Source organism: Tachypleus tridentatus, chromosome 7 (genome assembly GCF_004210375.1).
Source record: "Tachypleus tridentatus isolate NWPU-2018 chromosome 7, ASM421037v1, whole genome shotgun sequence".
Taxonomy (NCBI): Eukaryota; Metazoa; Arthropoda; class Merostomata; order Xiphosura; family Limulidae; genus Tachypleus; species Tachypleus tridentatus.
In genome coordinates, this window is record NC_134831.1 from 135,471,786 (window position 1) to 135,491,876 (window position 20,091).

Consider the following 20,091-nt stretch of genomic DNA (forward strand, 5'->3'; position numbering starts at 1 on the left):
TATTATCGTGATAGAGTTAAGTATGATGTTTTTTACCTTAGTTATAAAAACAAATCAAGTTTACACTGCAACACTGGAATTATCCTTCTTTTTAAAGTCGTTATTCTGTCCTACGTTGTCTAAAACTTTAATACGTTGCTCAGTAAGCTGCTGTAATTTCAACAACTTTAAAATTTGTGGTTATATAATTTACTTAGTAACTTAAGGTATCCTATTTATACCTTTTATCGCAATACAAAGAATTTTTTTGTCTACAGCAGTGACAGCAGTGTATTTTTGCCCTTTTACTTGATGTACCGTAATCCAGCTAAGTTACAGAATAATGATATATTGGATTCAGAACACAGCTCACCAATTCCTCTGGTCAACTCAATCAACTATAAGAAAACGGATGGTAACTCGGACAAAGACAACTATAACTGTTCAGATGACGTCATTGTTGACGATCTTACTCGAATCCCAGCCCGTCGTGTTCCTCTTATAACCTAATTTTCACGCTAGGTTTGGCGTGACATAGTTTCTCGTATTATGTTAGTGAGTTTGTTTCTACATTTAAATTTTAATAATTTTTTATCTGAAACTTATAGAACAAACTTTGGAGCAAATGTCGCAATGTATTTGTTGAACACAAACTTGTAATAAAGATATTGTGAACTAACTCCAAAGTTTATTTGATCTTACAAATTTTTACATGTTTAACCTTTGTAAATCCTGGAGATAGGTTTTTGTTTTTGTTAATTTGTCTTTCAACTGTAACTAAAATAGTATAAAGTTCTTTAGTATTGAGATTATGAAAAGTAAACACAAAACTACTACACATTTTTTATGCCTTTGAAACATATAAAATACAAAAACGTACAGGTATAAGTCATGTTGATAGACATGTTGAAACATATTTGTAGTCAAAACTGTGCGTCTATTTATGGTTTTAAAAATTACATTTTAGCTTTGAAAAATAAGTGTTTGTTTACATAATTTCTACAGTTAATTTGCTCGTGGTTTTTAAACTTGTAAGTTGCTCATTGGATGTTCTGGTTTCGACACTGTACGAAAAGTGTGAAAGACACCAGATAATGAAGAATAATTATAAATTGTTATACTTATACGAGAATATTTCTCAACTTCCTCATGGGAACTTAAAAATTGTTTTAAATCAAGCTAAGTATAAGTAACGAAAAGGCACTTTAACATCTACACAAACATAATTGTGAAACTAGTCATTATTAGTTATGTTTAACATTATTAAAAAGTGCTGCTTCTATCGAGGACAACAAGATCATGGTCAGAACACGTGTGTTATACCTTATTTGAAAAAATGTGAATAACCGAAAACACACCTAACTGCTAGGATTCCCATCTAATGAACTAATGCATTATAATATTTTTAAACAGAAACGTAAGAATGGTTTGTTTAATTACCTGATCTCCAGGTTGATTTTTAGATTCACTCGAAGTATATAGTTTGTTCTTATCTAAAGTTGCTTTTTTAGTTTCGTGTAAAGCTACATGAGAGCTATCTGCGCTAGCCATCCCTAATTGAGCAGTGTAACACTTGAGAGAACACAACTAGTCATCATCATTTACCATCAGCTCTTGGGCTACTCTTTTGCCAAAGAATAGTGAGATTGATCGTCACATTATAACTCCTCCACGGCTGAAAGAGGCGAGCATGTTTGGTATGACAGGAATTCTAATCCACGACCCTTAGATTACGAGTCAAGTGCCCTAACTACTTGGCCATATTGGGTCCAAGTTAATTATTAATTCAAAATAAAATCTTCAAAGGAAATGTACACTGTAGTGTTCCACATTGTAAGTACGTATGAGATATGATAAATTCATTCTACGTTTCTGATGAAGAATAAAACTTGCTTGATACCTGATGATTGATCGATAAGCCAACCTTTATCTCTCACATTCCTAAAAGATAGCTATCCACAGATCTTTGGGTTCTTTTTATGTTTTTAACATTCTGGTTCATCACCTAAGTTTGCAGTGATAGAGACCGGAAAGACTGATCTACATATTTACAACAGCAAATCCTATACAGTAAACAGCCAATGACAATTTTCACTGATTATTCGATGGAAGCACTGTTTAATTTGTTTGTTTCGGGGGAAGTTCATTGGAGGATTTCATTTTCACTGTTTTCATTTTTATATCTAAAAACATAAAATAACGTTTCGGGACAACAAGGTCCATCTCGCCTGTTCCGCCCTTTAAGCTAAACTAGAACTATTAATTAATTAATATTTTAAAAATCTTAAAGCCAGCCATTATCTTTCATATATCTATCAAGCTTTTCTTAAACTCACTTAAATTTACTGCCTCTACAACATCCAAAGGTCAGTCACCTTGTTACAAAAGTAAAACTGACTTAGCTCAACCGTGTCAAAATTTATATTTGTGTCTCCTAGTGTTACTATTCTTATTGAAGAGGGGTGATGTGTCAACACTATCACTTCCCTTTAAAATCTTAAAACCTCAACCAAATCTTCCCAATTTTTCTCTTTTCAAGAGAAAATAATTTGAGAGATTTCAACCTCTCCTCATATAATAAACATTTTATTAAATTAATGGCCCCCGACATGGCCAAGCGTGTTAAGGCGTGCGACTCGTAATCTGAGGGTCGCGGGTTCGTATTACTGTCGCGCCAAAGATGCTTGCCCTTTCAGCCGTGAGTACATTTATAATGTAACGGTCAATCCCACTATTTGTTGGTAAAAGAGTAGCCCAAGAGTTGGCGGTGAGTGGTGATGACTAGCTGCCTTCCCTCTAGTCTTACACTGCTAAATTAGGGACGGCTAGCACAGATAGCCCTCGAGTAGCTTTGTGCAAAATTAAAAAAAAACATTAAATTAGTTAGATTTAATATCTCTTGTCCTTAAGTAGGTTGGGTCCTAAATTACCTTCTCTGAAACGGGTCGAGTGTTTATAAGCCTTGCTCATAAATTGGTTTAGAGCAGATATTGCATGTTGGCTAACGTGTCGAAGTGCGAATCATATGGTCCGACATTCGAGACGTCATGATACTGAATCCTTGATACACTTCCACTTGTAGTAGCGTCATACGTTTGACATTCAACCCTAATATCAGTTCCAAAGAGCCAAACAAAACTCTTTTAGTGATGAGTGCCGCTACCTAGCTACCTTTCCACTGATCAGTAACTCAAAACTAGAAACGGCTATACCCGAATCCTGATGTCAAATGCCTTTACCGTTCCGCCAATGTGTATTTAAGGATTTATTTAGGTTGATATTTTCAATTCTAAATGAGTTTTATATTTTTTCTCTTACAACAAATTATCGTTTTTTTTTATTGTACAGTATCAAAACTAAAATTACAAATATGGAGATATTGTACGACTACAAATGGTGGTAAGTACATCACAATGTGAGCAGTAGCAAATGTTTTAAATTAAAAGTGAAATTTTGAGCAAAGAGTAAAACAAAGATAAGAGTATAATAAATATTCTTAAGTTACTTAATCTCAATAAAACATTGATATGAGTCGATCGGAATATGAGAGGAGGTCGAACAGTATGAATCCATTAGTAAAGTTTGTTATTAGCAGGGGAAAAGGTATATTTAAACATGATCCATTTTATATATTGAAAACATTTCCACAGTCAATAAATACTGATCGATAGATACAAGAAATGGATAGCGAAACAGAAGAAAGAGGCTAAGGAGGTATGACTTAAATTGTTGAAGAAATATGGTTTGTAATTCGAAAAATTAAAACAAATATACAGAAATGAAAGGATATTCGCAACGGTACAGAAGCTTTATTTTAAAACTTCTAGACAGATTTCTAAAAGAAAAGTAACCACTGTTGTAAAAAAGAAAGTAAATCATAATAAGAAAAAAACTGGAACTGCAAGTTGGAGAAGGAAAATTGAAATTCGAAAACTGCAAGCGTAGGTAGAAGATATAGAGAATAGAAGCAGGAAAAAGTATATTCTTATGAAAGATTTAGAAGAAGAAAAACAAACATGGAAGGAAACTCAAAAAAAATCTCGCATTTTAAAACTAAAGTTTGGAGAGAAAGTAATAAAGACTTGAAGATGATTTTGACTGGGTAAGAAAAAGTACAGGAAAGAACAAGGATAACAGTAATGAAATTTCAGAATTGGAAAGAAAAGAAAGATTTATTGAAATGTAGAGAAACATTAAAATAATTGATCAGTTTCGTTGTTGATTAATATACAAAAAAATGAGAAATATTCAGAGTGAGCGAAGACAATTTGTTAACCGATAAAGAAGAAAGGTAAAGGTTGTATTTCGTGACATCAGATTATCTCAATAGAAAGTAAGTGTTGTTTATAATAAAGAAATGTTGGAATAACTGATACTCGAGAAAAATTACAAGAACAGAAAGAGAAAAGATTGGGAATACTGCTACAGGTAGAGAAGATATATTTTTCTTTGGAAGAAGAGTAATTGATGAAAGAAAGATGAGAGGTATACACAGGAAGATCAAATAATAATGTAAGTAACACGGAAAGAAAATTCTGAAATGGATAACAGATAACGGATGGAGAGTATTAAACGATTCAGAAAGTGCTTTTTGTGTTTTTTCTTATAGCAAAGCCACATCGAACTATCTGCTCAGCCCAACGAGGGGAATCGAACCCCTGATCTTAGCATTGTAAATCCGTAGATATACTGCTGTACTAGCGGGGGGCAATTCAGAAAGAGAATAGTCGTAGAGACTGGTCATATGTTGAAGCTAGAGCAAAATTAGTTATATATTATGTTATTGTAATTGTTGGAGAAAATGAAGAGATTAAGAGGTCTGAAGTTGGGAAAAGAAAATTAAGTTTTGCACAGTAGCTGCCTCTCTTGACTTCCAAAAAATCTCTGACTCGGTGTAGCATGAGAGGATCAGAAATAAACTAGCAAAATCCAAATTTGCTAATCTATATTCACAATATATTTCCTATTTCATGAATAACCGATCCCTCAAAATTAAAGGTGACACTATTAACTTATTTTGCCAGTCGCCCGAGTGCCTCAAAACCCAGTTATCTGCCTCTCTACCCTATGTATCAATGATCTTAACGAGATAAACTCACATACACAGTTCTCCCAGTTCACAGGGACCTTTAGAAGATTGTGCTTACCTTGGAACCCAATACAAACAATCTTGTGCTTCAAATGAAGAACAATTCCCTACTGGAACCGCAGTTAGTCTACTGATGTACAACACTAAAATAAAGTGTTCGATTCCCCTCGGTGGATAGAGAAGGTAGCCCAATGTGGTTTTGTTATAACAAAGACATACACACAAATACACAAAAGTCCATTCATAGTTTGTGACAAAAAACTACGCTAAGTAATGGAAGAAACTAAAAAAGTCCAAATTAAAATATACAATAACGAAATAAAAGCTACAGAAACTGTCAAATTCCTAGGTATATTAACATGAAATAAAAACATTGCTAACATGATAGCTGAAGCCTTTTCTCAACTCATTATCCTGGAAGCCTTAAATAAGAGCTAAAATATTCAATAAAGAAAACACTCACACGCTTCACTACTGAATGTAGTTTTGTAACGCTTCTAAACCCATCAGACCAAAACAACTTAAAACAATAGAGAATATGAAACAAAGAAATACGAATAATTACTACACTACCAAGATATATATACATCAAAAACTGTACAGACCGATCGATCCCCCATGCATGAAAGAACAAACTCTTTAGTTTAGGAGTTCCCCAGTAACACAGCTGTATCTCTGCGGACTCGCACCGCTAGAAACCGGATTGCAATATTTCTGGTGGGCATAGCACAGATAACCCATTGTGTGGCTTTCTGCTTAAGTAACACTCTAAATAAAAGTTGTTCATTTCGACTACCAGGACATAGTTACGTCTATTTTCTGCTCTAGAGATATCGTGGTCGCTGTCAAATTGACTATCTAAAATGTATCAATAAACAAGATGACTATCATTTTGTAGTCGTGGACATGAAATTGGCTATTAAGTAGTAACGATGATCTATTACTTGTCAGTTTGACTGACTATTAGTCAATTTAAGCAATTAGTCAGTTTGACTACTTCCCAGTCTGTTTGACCACTTCCCAGTCACCTTGACTACTTCATAGCAGCACTGCTATGCCAGTCTTAAGGACTACTTTGTGGTCAGGAAGACCAACACCGTAGTCAGTATTAACTCATGAATTGACACTTTGATGTTTCTTATAGTATTAAAGCGCAGTTCAAAGAAATGACTGTATACATGCATTTTGTTCTATAAATACTACAATTGAAACGTGACCAGGGCAAAACTTTGCACGAATTTATTTATTTACTTTTTTTTTTTTTTTTTTTTGGGAATAAATCACTTTCACACAAAATAAATCCTACCTAAATAAATCTTATTTATCGACCATTACTATTTCTTCACTGTTTTATTTGACAATTGTGTTTTTATATTGTTGTGTGCGTGTGTTGGAATATTCGAATATGGAATCCAATAATCAATACATTCATTATTACAATCCACAACGATTTAAGTCATGACTGAAATAAGCTTTCCCCACGTGGTTAACACTCGCGCTAACACTACACGTCCGGGAAATGCATTCGATTCGTCTAGCGGTCCGCAGCGCAAATCGAGTACAAATGGAAAGCAGCTACATGAGGCGCGAGCGAGACAATCTCTTTTTTCCAGAGGGGTGTACCAGGTCGAGTTTATCGGAAGGCGGGAGTTCCTTGTGCAAGGAGGGTTGTAGGTGTTATTTGTGGAGAGAGGTTGGTCATTCCTCAAGATGGTCGAGTGGGGGATTTAGGGGCTCACATACATACACAGGGGGGAAAAGTGAAGACGGCACGGTCCACTCCTTAGCAGTAGCCGAAGGTAGGGATGACACTATAAAGCCAAAGAGGACGAGGGGGGGGGGGAGAAATCACACACAGCAATATTTTATCGCACATTGGAGAATTACGTATGACGTTTATAGAACTTATAATGACCGAAACTTGTACTGACATTACACAATTGCCATGCAACTGCGCAGGTGACGGAAAGAAGAAATCCAGGTAAATATTAATCGTTTATGTCTTATTTTCCTATATTATGTTTCAATAAAACAATATAAGAATACGAATGTTTAACTTTCTAGATTAGCTGAAGTGAATCCATCCGTATTTTTTTGTACAACTCGTTATGTGTAAACAAGGATGGTTGCCCGTTACATTGTGTAGGTCTGTACTACTGTAGCCTAGTAGTAGTAGAGTAGGAATATTTATATTTAAGTAATGCTTTGAAGCAAGTATGAAATCGAAAACATTCCCCAGTCTTGACATCACAAATGCCCATATTTGGTATATTGAATGCATATCCTGTGGTAGAATCAAAAGCCCGCAATGATCCATGTTGCTGCTCTGTTAAATTTAGCGCCAACTACACCGCTGCTGAAAAGATTTGTTACGGCTACCGCTACACAGATAAAAGTTGTATACTCATAAAAAGGGACCTCGTCTGTTATTATTTTATAGACCTTTGATAATGAAAGATGACATACGATAATACGTAAATAATAAATCTTTATTTTTAATAAATCAGCAGAGCTACAAATGCTAAAGCGAACACACTTTATGCGACATGTGTATTATGGCGGGATTCATTGACACAGCCAACAATGGAGTTACAAATGGGGTGGCAAGACAAATCATTTGAAAATGGCGAAAAAGTGAAACATATATTGTGTTTAATGGGTGTTTCTTTAATTTAATATTGTAAACTATCTAAAAATATCTAGGTACAAAATGTATTTAAATTTTTAAACTCTATACTTTGAAATCGAATGGTGCGAGATAGGAGCCAGCGCCAGGCCGTACACTATGAATAGAAGGCCTGTGATCCTGCAAAATATTCCCCCAACCCCTCTCCCTTCTTTGCTCCCAGGAGCTTTCTTAGACTTTGGGTCCCTCCCATAATTCATATGAGAGAAATGTAGGATCCGGGAGATATTGCATCGAGTCATGAGCAACCGAGTTGTGTTTGTTTTTGAATTTCGCACAAAGCTACTCGAGGGCTATCTGTGCTAGCCATCCATAATTTAGCAATGTAAGACTAGAGAGAAGGCAGCTAGTCATCACCACCCATCGCCAACTCTTGGGCTACTCTTTTACCAACGAATAGTGTAATTGACCGTCACAATATAACGCCCCCACGGCTGAAAGGGCGAGCATGTTTGGCGCAACGGGGATGCGAACCCGCAACCCTCAGATTACGAGACGCACGCCTTTACACGCTTGGCCATGTCCAACCGAGTTGTGTAGTTAAAATAATAAAAATTGTATACCCTTACGAAAATCAGGGGATACTATGGATTACTCATCAGTATGCGTCTTCAGAGATTTCCTTGTGTTCACTCTACAGTTCACAATTCCTTTCGGATTTCTGACAAATTTGGTGAATATGTTAGTCAGGTTGAGGTCTGGGCAATGAATGTTTTTAGCCACCCCTTGGGGGGGATTGTGACAAGAATTTGCATTTTGAAATACGTTTTTATTCGCTAGACTGAGGGCAAGTCCAAGAATACACCGTGGGTTCGCGGGCGACCGACATTTGCTAGTTGTTATTGTTGACATTTATCATTAAATTCAGTTAAATAAATGATACATTTTACGTTCCAGAGTGAAAACCCGTGACACTTTGAAGTTTGGTAAACTTTGAAGTTAAGCATGGTAGAACAGTCAGACGTTTTCGATATTTTCCCTTGCATTAAATGTAATTATAAGGTTAGGCATTTTAGCAAGCTACTTTCACATTTTTCTTTGGTTCATGAACATGAGCCTGGATTTGTTGTCCCATGTGGGGTTAATGGATGTGAAAGACCATTCAAAAGCATCAGATGTTTGGAAAGACATATAAATAAAAAGCATGGATGGTTTGCTACTACCAGTATACATGACAGTGAAGCTGGTGGTGAATGTGCCGAGTACTTTATGGAACAGAGGTATAAAAACTCTGACAGTGATGAGGCAGTTGATGGTAATAAGGAGATGGTTGTCACAGACAAGCGAGGAACATTTCTTTAAAAAATTCTGCAGCTGCGTGAAAATGAAAAAAATTACTTATAAAACTGCAAATACTTTTTTTTAAAATTTGCCCTGTTCTATTATGGCTGCCAAAGATGAACATTTATTCAAACCATAAAAAGAACATTGATCAGTGAGGGGTTCCTAGAAATAGTATAGTTGCAGTGATGGAAGCTTGCAAGAAAGAAAGTTTTGACTTTCATTCCATGATTGAAAATTTCACTGACCATAATAATTTCTAGTCTTTCATTGAAAATAATTTGGAATTTGTAAAACCTGTTGAGTATGACCTGGGAATTGCTGGTAATGGGAAACATGACACAATGCAGTATGTTTCTTTATTAGATACTCTGAAGTGTTTGCTTGAACATGATGATATTTTTAGCCAGGTTGTTTATCCTCGCTAGTCAGCTGATGATTGTCTTAGAGATGTCGTTGATGGTGAACATTTCAAAAATCATCCATTCTGGCAAGAAACTCCTCTTGTCCTTCAAATTATTCTTTATTTTGATGAGTTTACAGCTGTGAACCAGGCTGGAGTAAGAGCTCCTGCTTACAAATATGTTGCTTTCTACTATCAGTTAGGCAATATTAAACCTGCTTTGAGATCTCAACTTCATTGTATATTCTTAGCAATCTCGGTGAAGAGCCAAAATGTAAAAAAACATGGGTTAAATACAGTGATGAGACCTTTGATTGAAGAACTATCTGTTCTTGAAAACATTGGTATTGACATTGTCAAACCAGAGGGAACATTCAAATTCAGAGGTGCGCCTCTTGTTGTTGTTGCAGATAATTTTGGAACCCATGCTATTGGAGGGTTTCTTGAATTATTTTCTGCTCTCAGATCATGTAGATTCTGCATGATAACTCGGGATGATTTAAGAAAGTTGACTGATATTTCAAAATGTCTAGAGAGATCTATTGCAGCCTATAACTACCAAGTTGCAATGGTAGAAACTTAACCGACTTTGTCAAGTACATATGGGGTTAAAAAAGATCGCCCCTAAACGTTTTGCAGCAATTTCATGTGGTAAATGCTCTACCACCTGATATATTACATGCCCTTTTTGAATCTGGCTTGGTGTCAGAAATTTTAGTTTTACTCCTAGATCAGTATGTCTTGTTTGGATGTATTCAGCACCTTGCAGGCAGAGTGAAGGAGTTCCACTGCAAAGGAACTAATAAAATCAATAGGCCTGAGCTTGTTATTTTTAGAGGGTCTGTACACATTAAGCAAAAAGCTGTGCAAGTTTGGTATCTCTTAAGTTTATTTCCATTACTGGTGGGTTATGCAGTGCCAGAAGGCAACAACAAATGGGAAGATCTGTTGGCTCTGCTGGATATGGTAGAATTGATAATGTGTCCATCAATGTCATACGAGTATGCAAGCATTGAATTCTTAAATGATGTGATACAACAGCTCCATTCTCTTTATGAAAAAGAATTTCCAAATAGAACTCTCAAGCCAAAGGGACATTTTACTTTGCATTACCCAGATATGACCCGCAGATTTGGTCCACTGAGGAATGTGTGGAGCATGAGATTTGAGGCCAAACATAGTTTTTTTGTTGATGTTGCAAGACGTACCAAAAACAGGAGGAATCTAGCCAAAACAATGGCAACCAGTATAAACTCTGTTCATATTGGGAAAGCAATGGAATTCTTTGGAATAGATGCCTTTGACCTGACTAATCCTGTCAGATTGCCTATGAATTCATTCGGAGAAGAGCGAAACCTTGTCAATGCATTTGTTGGGGAAGGCGATTTTGTCACTAAAGCATCAGGTTGTACAGTCAACTGCCTCACATACAACACAGGGACAATGGTTGTTAGTAGCTATGAATTCGACAGTCTTCAATTTTCTTCAGTGATCTGTTGCTTTGTTCTTTGGGGAAAGCCTTTTTTGTATTGTCAAAGACACCAAACTGTTGATTATCACAAGCATCTTCATGCTTACATTGTAGAGCCAATGAGAAGCTATGAACTTCTGAGCATTCCAGATCTTTATGATCATTCCAAGTGTACATGGAAGACTGGTAGGACTGGGTGGATGTTCAATGGTCTGACATTCCAAAACCACGATCAAAGTTGCGCGTTTCTCTGGTTTCTAATGCTGGGGCCTCTGACGGAAAGACAGCTGTTGTGGTGAGTCGTTTGTAAGAATGCACAACCCATTTAAATTTGAGTGATTATAATCATTTATGTAGTCATTGGAAATCACTCTGCGGAAACTTTATTCCGAAAAAAAGAAATAAAATTGTTCAATATACATTATTTAACATAGCACAATTACGGTTGTTAATTTTTATCACAAATTTAGACCCGTTAAAAATGTATTTTTGACCAGAATCCACCCAACCCTGAAGTGCCTTCAAGCAAGCAGAGAGCATCTTCACCCGGTCCCAGTACTGAGCAAATTCAGTCCATATCATCATGGTAGAATAAGTACTAATGAATGTCTGTGTTTTTGTGTGTTTTTCTTTTAGCAAAGCCACAAAGGCTATCTGCTCAGCCCACCGAGGGTAATCGAACCCCTGATTTTAGCGTTGTAAATCCGGAGACATACCGCTGTACAAGCGGGGGGGCTAATGAATGTCAAACAGATATTTCAATCTGTTGGAGAAATAGTTTGATCTTTCACTTGAGACAACTAGGCCTTAGTTAGTATTTCATTGCAATCAGTCAACCCCAATTTGTGTTTTGAACTATTTGATATTTTCTTTGGTCAGCATTTTAGCATTCAAGCCTTGGCCAGTACCCTATAAGCTGGAAAATTTGTTAAGTCTGCCTAGATCTACTGCTTTGTTGTTGTCGCAAGGGAAGCCTGTTGAGAAAAAAGGTCGCAATCCGAATGTCGTGGGTTCGGATCTCCGTTGCACTAAACATGCTTGCCATTTCAGCCGTGAAAGAGCATTGTAATGTGACGGTTAATCTCACTATTTGTTGGTAAGAGAGTAGCCCAAGAGTTGACGGTGGGTGATGATGACTAGCTTTCTTCCCTCTAGCCTTACACTGTTAGATTAGAGATAGCTAGCGCAGATGGTCCTTGTGTAGCTTTGCGCGAAATTCAAAAGAAATAAGGTAAACGTAACATCACCAATCTCAACACGTAAGTTGTTCGTGATGCGAAAAGTTTCTATTTCAGAATATCGAGAGCACAAAGTTATAGTTTCCATTTGAATGTCTGTTTTGTTTGTTTTTGAATTTCGCGCAAAGCTACACAAGGGCTATTTGCGCTAGCCGTCCCTAATTTAGCAGTGTAAGATTAGAGGAAAGGCAACTAGTCGTCACCACCCACCGCCAACTCTTGGGCTACTCTTTTACCAACGAATAGTGGGATTGACCGTCACATTATAACGCCCACACGGGCGAGCATCTTTGGCGCGACAGGGATGCGAACCAGCGACCTTCAGATTATGAGTCGCACGCCTCAACCCACCTGGCCATGCCGAGCCATTTGAATGTCATTCAGTGCTTGGTATTACAAATTGATCGTTTATCCTGATTTTTTCAAGTGTAATAAAAATATTATTTTTGTGTTCTACGTTATGTTTAAACAGTTCTTTTTATTTACAGATTACTAGAGATTTCATCGTATCCTAGCAATAGCTGCTTGTAGTGATCGGTAAAAGTGTTTCTTGTAACTAATGTTTAAATATGCGCCTAGCTTTAAACTGTCTGGAATATATCTAAAGTTATTTTATTTCCTTTATTTGATCCTTTCATTGCTTATCAAATACATTGTTTAAATGTGGTGATTACATAGTGTATAAAATGGTGAAATGTTGTAATAGTTTATAAGTAATAAATTTGGTATTTGTGTTGTTAATAAATTCAGTACGACAAGTGAACGCTTAAAAACATTGTTTGCAAACATTTTAAGTATTTTACATTAATGTTGACAATTTGTTAGGAAAGTGTGAATCGTTAAACCTGACTACAAAACCAATGGAGTGATGAAATACACGTCGAACATTTTGTTGTCTTCAGTACTTTTACTCCAACACGTATACAATGATAATGTTGGTGTGATAAGACTGTGTATCTTGATTCAGACATAAAGACTACTTTTAAAGTGATCTTATATCTTTCCACAACAGTAATTCTTACGTAGTACTCTTCAGCCGACCGTAATAATACAAAATAAGTTGTTGTTCAAAAACATGTTGTTAATAGTCTGAATTAATTTAGTTTACAATTTACTAGTTTTCACAGTGCCTCTGAGATGCGGGATGGCGCTGTGGTAGAGCTCTTCATTTCGAAGCTGGTCAGTCGGGTTCGAATCTATGCAATACCACAAAGTTTCCCTCAGCAAATTAAGCTGTAGATGGTGGATGGTAGGGTTCTGCTGACTGTCTGCCTTCCCTTCTGGTCGTCCCTCGTTGGTACAATGGTAATTCTACGGATTTACAAGGCTAAAATCAGGGGTTCAATTCCCCTTGGTGGACTCAGCAGATAGCTCGATGTGGCTCTGCTATAAGAAAACACACACACACACACACACACACACACACACACTCTTCTGGTCAGTGGTTCAAAGAATTAGAGGTGGTGGTTAACACTCTTATCAACTTTACCATAAATACAAACATATTATATTACGTCCTCTGGTGGCACAGCAGTATATCTGTGGACTTACAACGCTAGAAACCAGTTTTCGATACCCGTGGTGAGCAGAGACCAGATAGCCCACTGTATAGCTTTGTTCTTAACTATAAACAAGCAAACATTGACCCACTACGTTTCATTAGTGAACTGTTTCGTTCTTTGTCAACCAAGAAGCATTTTTTAGTTAAACTTTGTCAGCAGTAAAATTCCAACGAAAGAACTCAAAATGATGTCTCGTATTTTCCAGTTGTTACAGAAATGTGTTTTAAATTATTGCGTTTCTTACACTTCTTATCAATAATCCGTGACTGTACATGCAAAGAATGAGAATACATTACCAACAAAAGGTAAAGTATTTCAAATTGGAGAATAAATATAAAAAACTGCGTGCGAAAGTCCACTATATCTGAAGTAATAGTTTACATCTAGTTACATTTACTTCCAGTTTCTGGTGTGGTAAAATATGAAAGTTATTTTCGACCTTCTCGAATGCAGCTTTGACTCTTAAAGTAGAAATGGTTTATAAGTTCACATAGAACTGACAAAAGCAAGTGGCTTTAATTCCAAGCAGAAATATCTAGCTTTACGATAAACAAATTTCCATCAAATTCAGCTTCAAAGATGGTAGGAAATATTAATCTTTATATAATAACTTCTAATCCAAGTTAGATGTACCGCCGAAAGAATCGTTAACTCGGAAGTTACGAAACTGATGAAACAATGCATTCGAATCATTATAAACGATATAGTTTGATCTTTATATTTAAATAGCTATGCTCAGCACTAGGTATATAGCTTAGTTCTTATCTATGTGTAGCTTTCATGAAAAGTTAGTATTAATGTGGATCAGAACTGAAAATTAACAGCCTTCCCAGTGGCACAGCGGTATGTCTGTGGACTCACACCGCTCAAAGACGGGTTTCGATAACCGTGATGGGCAGAGCTCCTTATGTAACTTTGTGCTTAATTCAAAACGAAAGAAAATTGGCATATATTAATTATTTAACCCAATGTCGAATAACATACTTAACTGAAGTACTTGATATTGTAAAAAGCATACACTCGAGAATTTAAATATTTTTATTAAAATTAATTGAATCTTAAACTATTATACACCCTTGTTGTTAACGATATTTGCGGTACGTTTTGCTCAGATAAACCAAGTATAACATGGTGCGAAATTTTCAAACAAACAAAACCACCGACCTGCTCTTGTTATTGTTTGTTTTTCTTCCAGAAGCGTCCTGCACTTGTTTTTTTTTTAACCTCGAGCACGTGTTTCGAGACCAACTGTATACAGACATATTTACGACCAAGTTTAAATCATTTGCTCTCCTGAACCTCTTCGACCTAATATTAATCAATTGGCAGGTGTCCAGAAATAGTCCAAAGTTGTTTATATTTTTGATTTGTAGACAAACGATGCAAAACTTATTCATATCCGTGTTTCGTAAACATTATCTATCGTCTTTCTCGATCAAAGTTATCAATATACACATACAGTTGGTTATATATTTCATTTTCTCAGCTATTTTTGTGCATATTGTAATCTAATGCGAGTTTTTCGAACCATCATTTACCTTGAAGCCAAAGTTTCCTAATTTTAGAGTAATTATTAGAAGTTTGGTGAGTTTGTAACAGTGTAGAGATATTGCTCTGGTGAAGGAATTAGAAGTATCGTCAACATTAATGGTAATGTGAAAGAGGAGCAACATCCTTATTCGTCATGCAATACCATGAAGTCTATCATCCAACTAAAGTCTATCATCCAACCATTTTTATTTGGGCTTATTCCAGCTCCTCAACGATCCAACCGACATTAATGAAGCAAAGAATTACCCAAAAGGGGTCTCAAGAGATAGTCATGGGTGGTAAACGTCTATACAACCACCAGATCTCAGGTTTATCCATATGGGATAAATATTTGATGTCACTGGAATCTGTGAAAATAAGCATAAACAAAAAATTCTATGACTGAGCAGAAAGTAAAGCATAAAACATCTATCACTACCTATTTAGAGACAGTAGTGGGGAAGGGTTTCCATGCCATTACAGTCACAGGTGGTTCCTACACAAAAAGTGCAAGGTCCGGCATGTCCAGGTGGTTTAGACACTTGCCTCGTAATCTGAAAGTCGTGAGTTCGAACTCTCATCACACCAAATATGCTCGCTTTTCAATCGTGGGGGGTGACGTTTTAATGCTACGGCCAATCCCACTATTCGTTGGTAAAAGAGTAATCCAAGAGTTGGCAGTGGGTGATGATGACTAGCTGCCTTCCCTCTAGTCTTACACTGCTAAATTAGGGATGACTAGCGCAGATAGCCCTCATGTAGCTTTGAGTGAAATTTAAAAAAAAAAAAAAAAAGACAGCGAGAGGGTTGATTGAGAATTCATTATCCTAGAACAATAAAGTTCTCTATAAGGCTGATGGAGCACTCAAACTGTCCTCAAATAACAAAAGGATAGAGCTGGAAATCATAAAGCAAGCTGAATGAAATAAACCATAAATAGACAGTGTCACCAATAACATAGTTGCAACTGATCACAGACAGTATTGCATAAAAGTTAAGGTGATTGATCCTCAGACAGGTGGCAGAAATTAGAGCAACAGTATAATAAGACTCCCACATGAATGTTACTGCCAGGTCATGCAGGAATAAAGGTAAAGAGGGAAGCTGAGAAACCGTAGGAGAATCCCCCTTTTTAAAGCCAGCAACATATAGGAAAAGTTTAAAGATGGGATCAATAAGACAATACAGCCAAAAGGTCACTTATAACATGAGTAAAATAATCTCTCTTGTTGCTGCTGCTGAGCAGCCATCTCCACATGTGTGATTTAGTGCCTATCGACCTTGGATTGTCATCTAGTGCTGAGTTCAGCTCAAATCAAAACTAGCAGTAGTCTGGCTTTCCGAATAGTGTATATTTCAGTTTGAGTAAAAATGAGATAGTTTAATTGTTTTAGTTATCAATAGGAAGAAAAGTTAATAAAATAACTTTAAAACCACTGATAAAAATAACAAATCAAGCAAAAAACATAAACTACAACATGAAAATTATTAAGCACAATTTGTTATTTGCAAAAATACGACTCACACAGTGATTGTCTATTAGATTAAATTCCAGTCCATATATTATGTATATCACATAAAAAATAATTAGACTTTAGAGGAGATATAGGTACTGAAAGCCACAAATTTTCGCATCTTTACCAATTTTCACTACATGCAATCAGTTGTGGGAAGTAGCTGCTCAAAATTTATTATTAAGACACAGCTGATAGGTTAGCAAGATACTTATTTCTGAGGTTGGTACTCCAGCTCACCACAATTTTAGATTGATCCTATGGCACTTTCAATAATTTTTCAAATTCGTGATTATTGATTTAAATTCAAATACAAATAATTTATAGAAAAAAAATCTCATTGCTAAACTAAAAGATTTGTGGATAACAATTATAAACTGATGAATTTAGAAATTAATTCACAACCGCAAAAGAGATATTTTATAAATTATTGTTCCCGTACCTCCTAGCATAATATTTGTAATACAAATTACATGGGGTAACCAATTCGGCAGAATAATATTAGACGAAAACTATATTTGAGAAATATAACAAATAAATTAGTTTACTCAAGCATCAGCCTGATTGTTTAAAATAATCGTCACTTATCTAAAACACACTAAGTAACATCATCCTGTTGGTAAACTAAGGTTTCAGTTTAAGTTAATACGTAAGAAGAGCAAAAATCATGCTATGACCGTGAATATGTTTTCTCTTTCACTAATTGTATTCCTGCACATTCTTGGTTTCAATTGAGTGAGTTGAGTTCCAAAATTGAAGAAATGACCATGTTTATAAGTGAACAGACTTATGATCTGAAAGAGAAACTGCAGTTATCCAGTGCACCAAAAACAATCGATAAAGGTCTTCCTCGAGATGTAACCTGGTTTAACAATGGAAAAACTGCTGTCCGCTTTCAGATAATGAATTCCAATTTATTTTTCAATGGCAGTAGGTGGTCTAACGAGAACAACACAGACCAAAATTTAACCAGGAAAAAAGTATGTGAAAACTGCACATACCTAGAAGAATTGTGTGTGTGTTCTAATAGCAAAGCCACACCGGGCTATCTGCTGAGTTCACCGAGGGGAATAGAAGAAACGAAAACAAACTAAAAAAACATCTATATTAATAAATCAAATATACCAAAGTGTGACTGAAATATTATAATCTAAAGTATGAGACTAGCATCAATTTAACGCAATACAAGAGCTGTGGAAATGAAGTCAGTTATTTTGATCTCTAAAACTCAGTTTCGCAAACTGAATGATGATTGATTACGACGTTTCGAGTTATTTTGGTAGTTTCGGCTCATTTATTTCATGACAAATTGTGTCATTTATTTATTTTTATTTATGATAACAAGTCTGTTTGCTTTGAATTTCGCGCAAAGCTAAGCGAGGGCTACCTGAATTAGCTGTTCCTAATTTATCAGTATAAAACCAGAGGGAAATCAGCTGGTCAGCACCACCCACCGTCAACTCTTGGGCTATTCTTTTACCAACAAATAGTTTGATTTACCCTCAGGTTATAACATCCCCACGGATGAAAAGGTGAGCGTGTTTGGTGCCACGTGGATTCAAACCCGCGACCCCAGATTGCGAGTCAGGCACCATAACCGCCATAATCAACTGACCATGCCGGGTCTATTATAACAATACAGTACTTGTGAAAATAAAATTGATAAAACGTTATTTTAATTACTTGTACAATAAAAAGTGTTAAGGTGGTTTCATTAAGTTTGACACTATCTCACACAATTTTAATTTTACCGTATACAATCGGACTTATTAATATATTTATTTTTTCTTGTTGTTTTGAAAATGAACAATAAATTTTCTGAAAAAGAAAAAAAAATATTATTGATTTACTATGAGATAATAACAATCGTATCTCGGCGCCCTCTATCTAGTGGAGGAAACGGATGGAAGGATACACTAATGTTGCACTATCGAGTTTGTGAACAAAAAGAGTTGGTTAGATGTTACTGTTGTTTTTTCTCATTTCCTTTTAATTTAAGATTTGTCACTCCATGTGATGACTTATAAATTATGATATATGTAATAAATACTGCAGTTAAAGAGATGAAAAAGCTAATTTTGTGACTTTTGTTTTTAACTTGAAATTGAATATTCATCGGTCGTACTTGAAACTGTTTGAACACTAATTTAGATTTTGTTTTTGCTGAAATTGAAATTGAAAATTGGAAAATTAGTTAGTTATGGCTGTTGTTTTTTCGAAGTTCAGAAAGTTTCATTTTTTACTGTTGCTGGTACTCGTTTTTTAGTAGTAGTTGTCACCAGTTTGATCTTGAAATTGAAGCTCATATTTGGACATTGAATTTCAAATGAATAGAAATATAAAATCTTAAATTATACTAAGTTATAGGTGGAGATAAACCATTTTAGCTACAAATACGAAAGTATGTTTTTGTACATGACCACCTCTTCTGAAAAACAAAGCCCACCATTTAATTTCTATTGACCCTACTATCCATACATTGGAATAAAAACTCAAATTTTCCTATGAATTTAAAATGAACACTAATCTGACATTGACATTTAGTGTTTTTTTGACCACTCAGATTGCTGGGTGTTCTTTATTACTGCTTCATAAAATGTATGATCTGAATATAGTGTTACAAAAGTTGTATTATATATATAATAGTTAAAACTGTAAGAATAATAAACAATAAAATATGTATTGGCTGTTGACAGAACAATGCCAAATAAACATAATATTGAACAATATTATACATATAATTTGCTCGTACCTAACGCTTAATGTACTGTGGAAAATATGCATTCAACTTGAAGCACACAGTAACAGAATTGTCCAAAAATATAAAGTGATTCATTAAACCATGAACTTAAAAAGTACTGTAGCTTGTAGATGTATCAAAAATGAGAGATACTGCTTGAATATAAACTGTTGTAATGATTTTTGTTTTTGATGTTTCTAGTCCTTTTGTGGTAATAATAGTAGTATAAATATTGTTTGTGAACATATAAAGTATATCATACATTCCAAAGTCAGTGAAATGATTAAATATGTTTCTGTGTGTTTCTCAGGCTAAAGAAAGATGTATAGAATATGAATATGTACATTACTAGTAATGGATAAAATTAGTTTTAACTCTGTCCTGACTTGTGCAACTCTTTTGGTTTGAAGTTGCTATTATTACAGTGTAGTGTGATTATAGTCTTGTGTAGCGATCCCCTTTACAGTCTTTTTTACAATCAAAGTTGGTTTTGATTTAATTCAAGATGTTATGGAGAGAGAGAGCAGTTATTCACTTAAGATTAATTAAGTTCAATTCATCAACCACTACATGAAGATCTAGTCCAACCATTCCACAT

The 20,091-nt window shown here is 35.4% G+C and overlaps 2 protein-coding genes across 5 annotated transcripts in view; both read left to right on the forward strand.

The window, feature by feature from the left end:
• Positions 1–638, forward strand: part of LOC143257815 (beta-arrestin arr-1-like) — a 151,862-nt gene extending 151,224 nt beyond the window's left edge. Inside the window, exon 8 of the mRNA XM_076516844.1 lies at positions 258–638. Coding sequence (XP_076372959.1) covers positions 258–489 — 232 coding nt within the window. The 3' untranslated portion in view covers positions 490–638. The remainder of the gene's footprint in view (positions 1–257) is intronic.
• A 17,969-nt stretch (positions 639–18,607) lies between these two features.
• Positions 18,608–20,091, forward strand: part of LOC143256663 (FUN14 domain-containing protein 1-like) — a 28,318-nt gene continuing 26,834 nt past the window's right edge. For 2 of the 4 annotated variants that reach the window (XM_076514164.1, XM_076514167.1), the window contains exon 1: positions 18,608–18,708. The gene's annotated coding sequence lies outside the window, so the exon portion shown is untranslated. The remainder of the gene's footprint in view (positions 18,709–20,091) is intronic. The other 2 variants (XM_076514168.1, XM_076514166.1) reach the window with 2 other exon arrangements.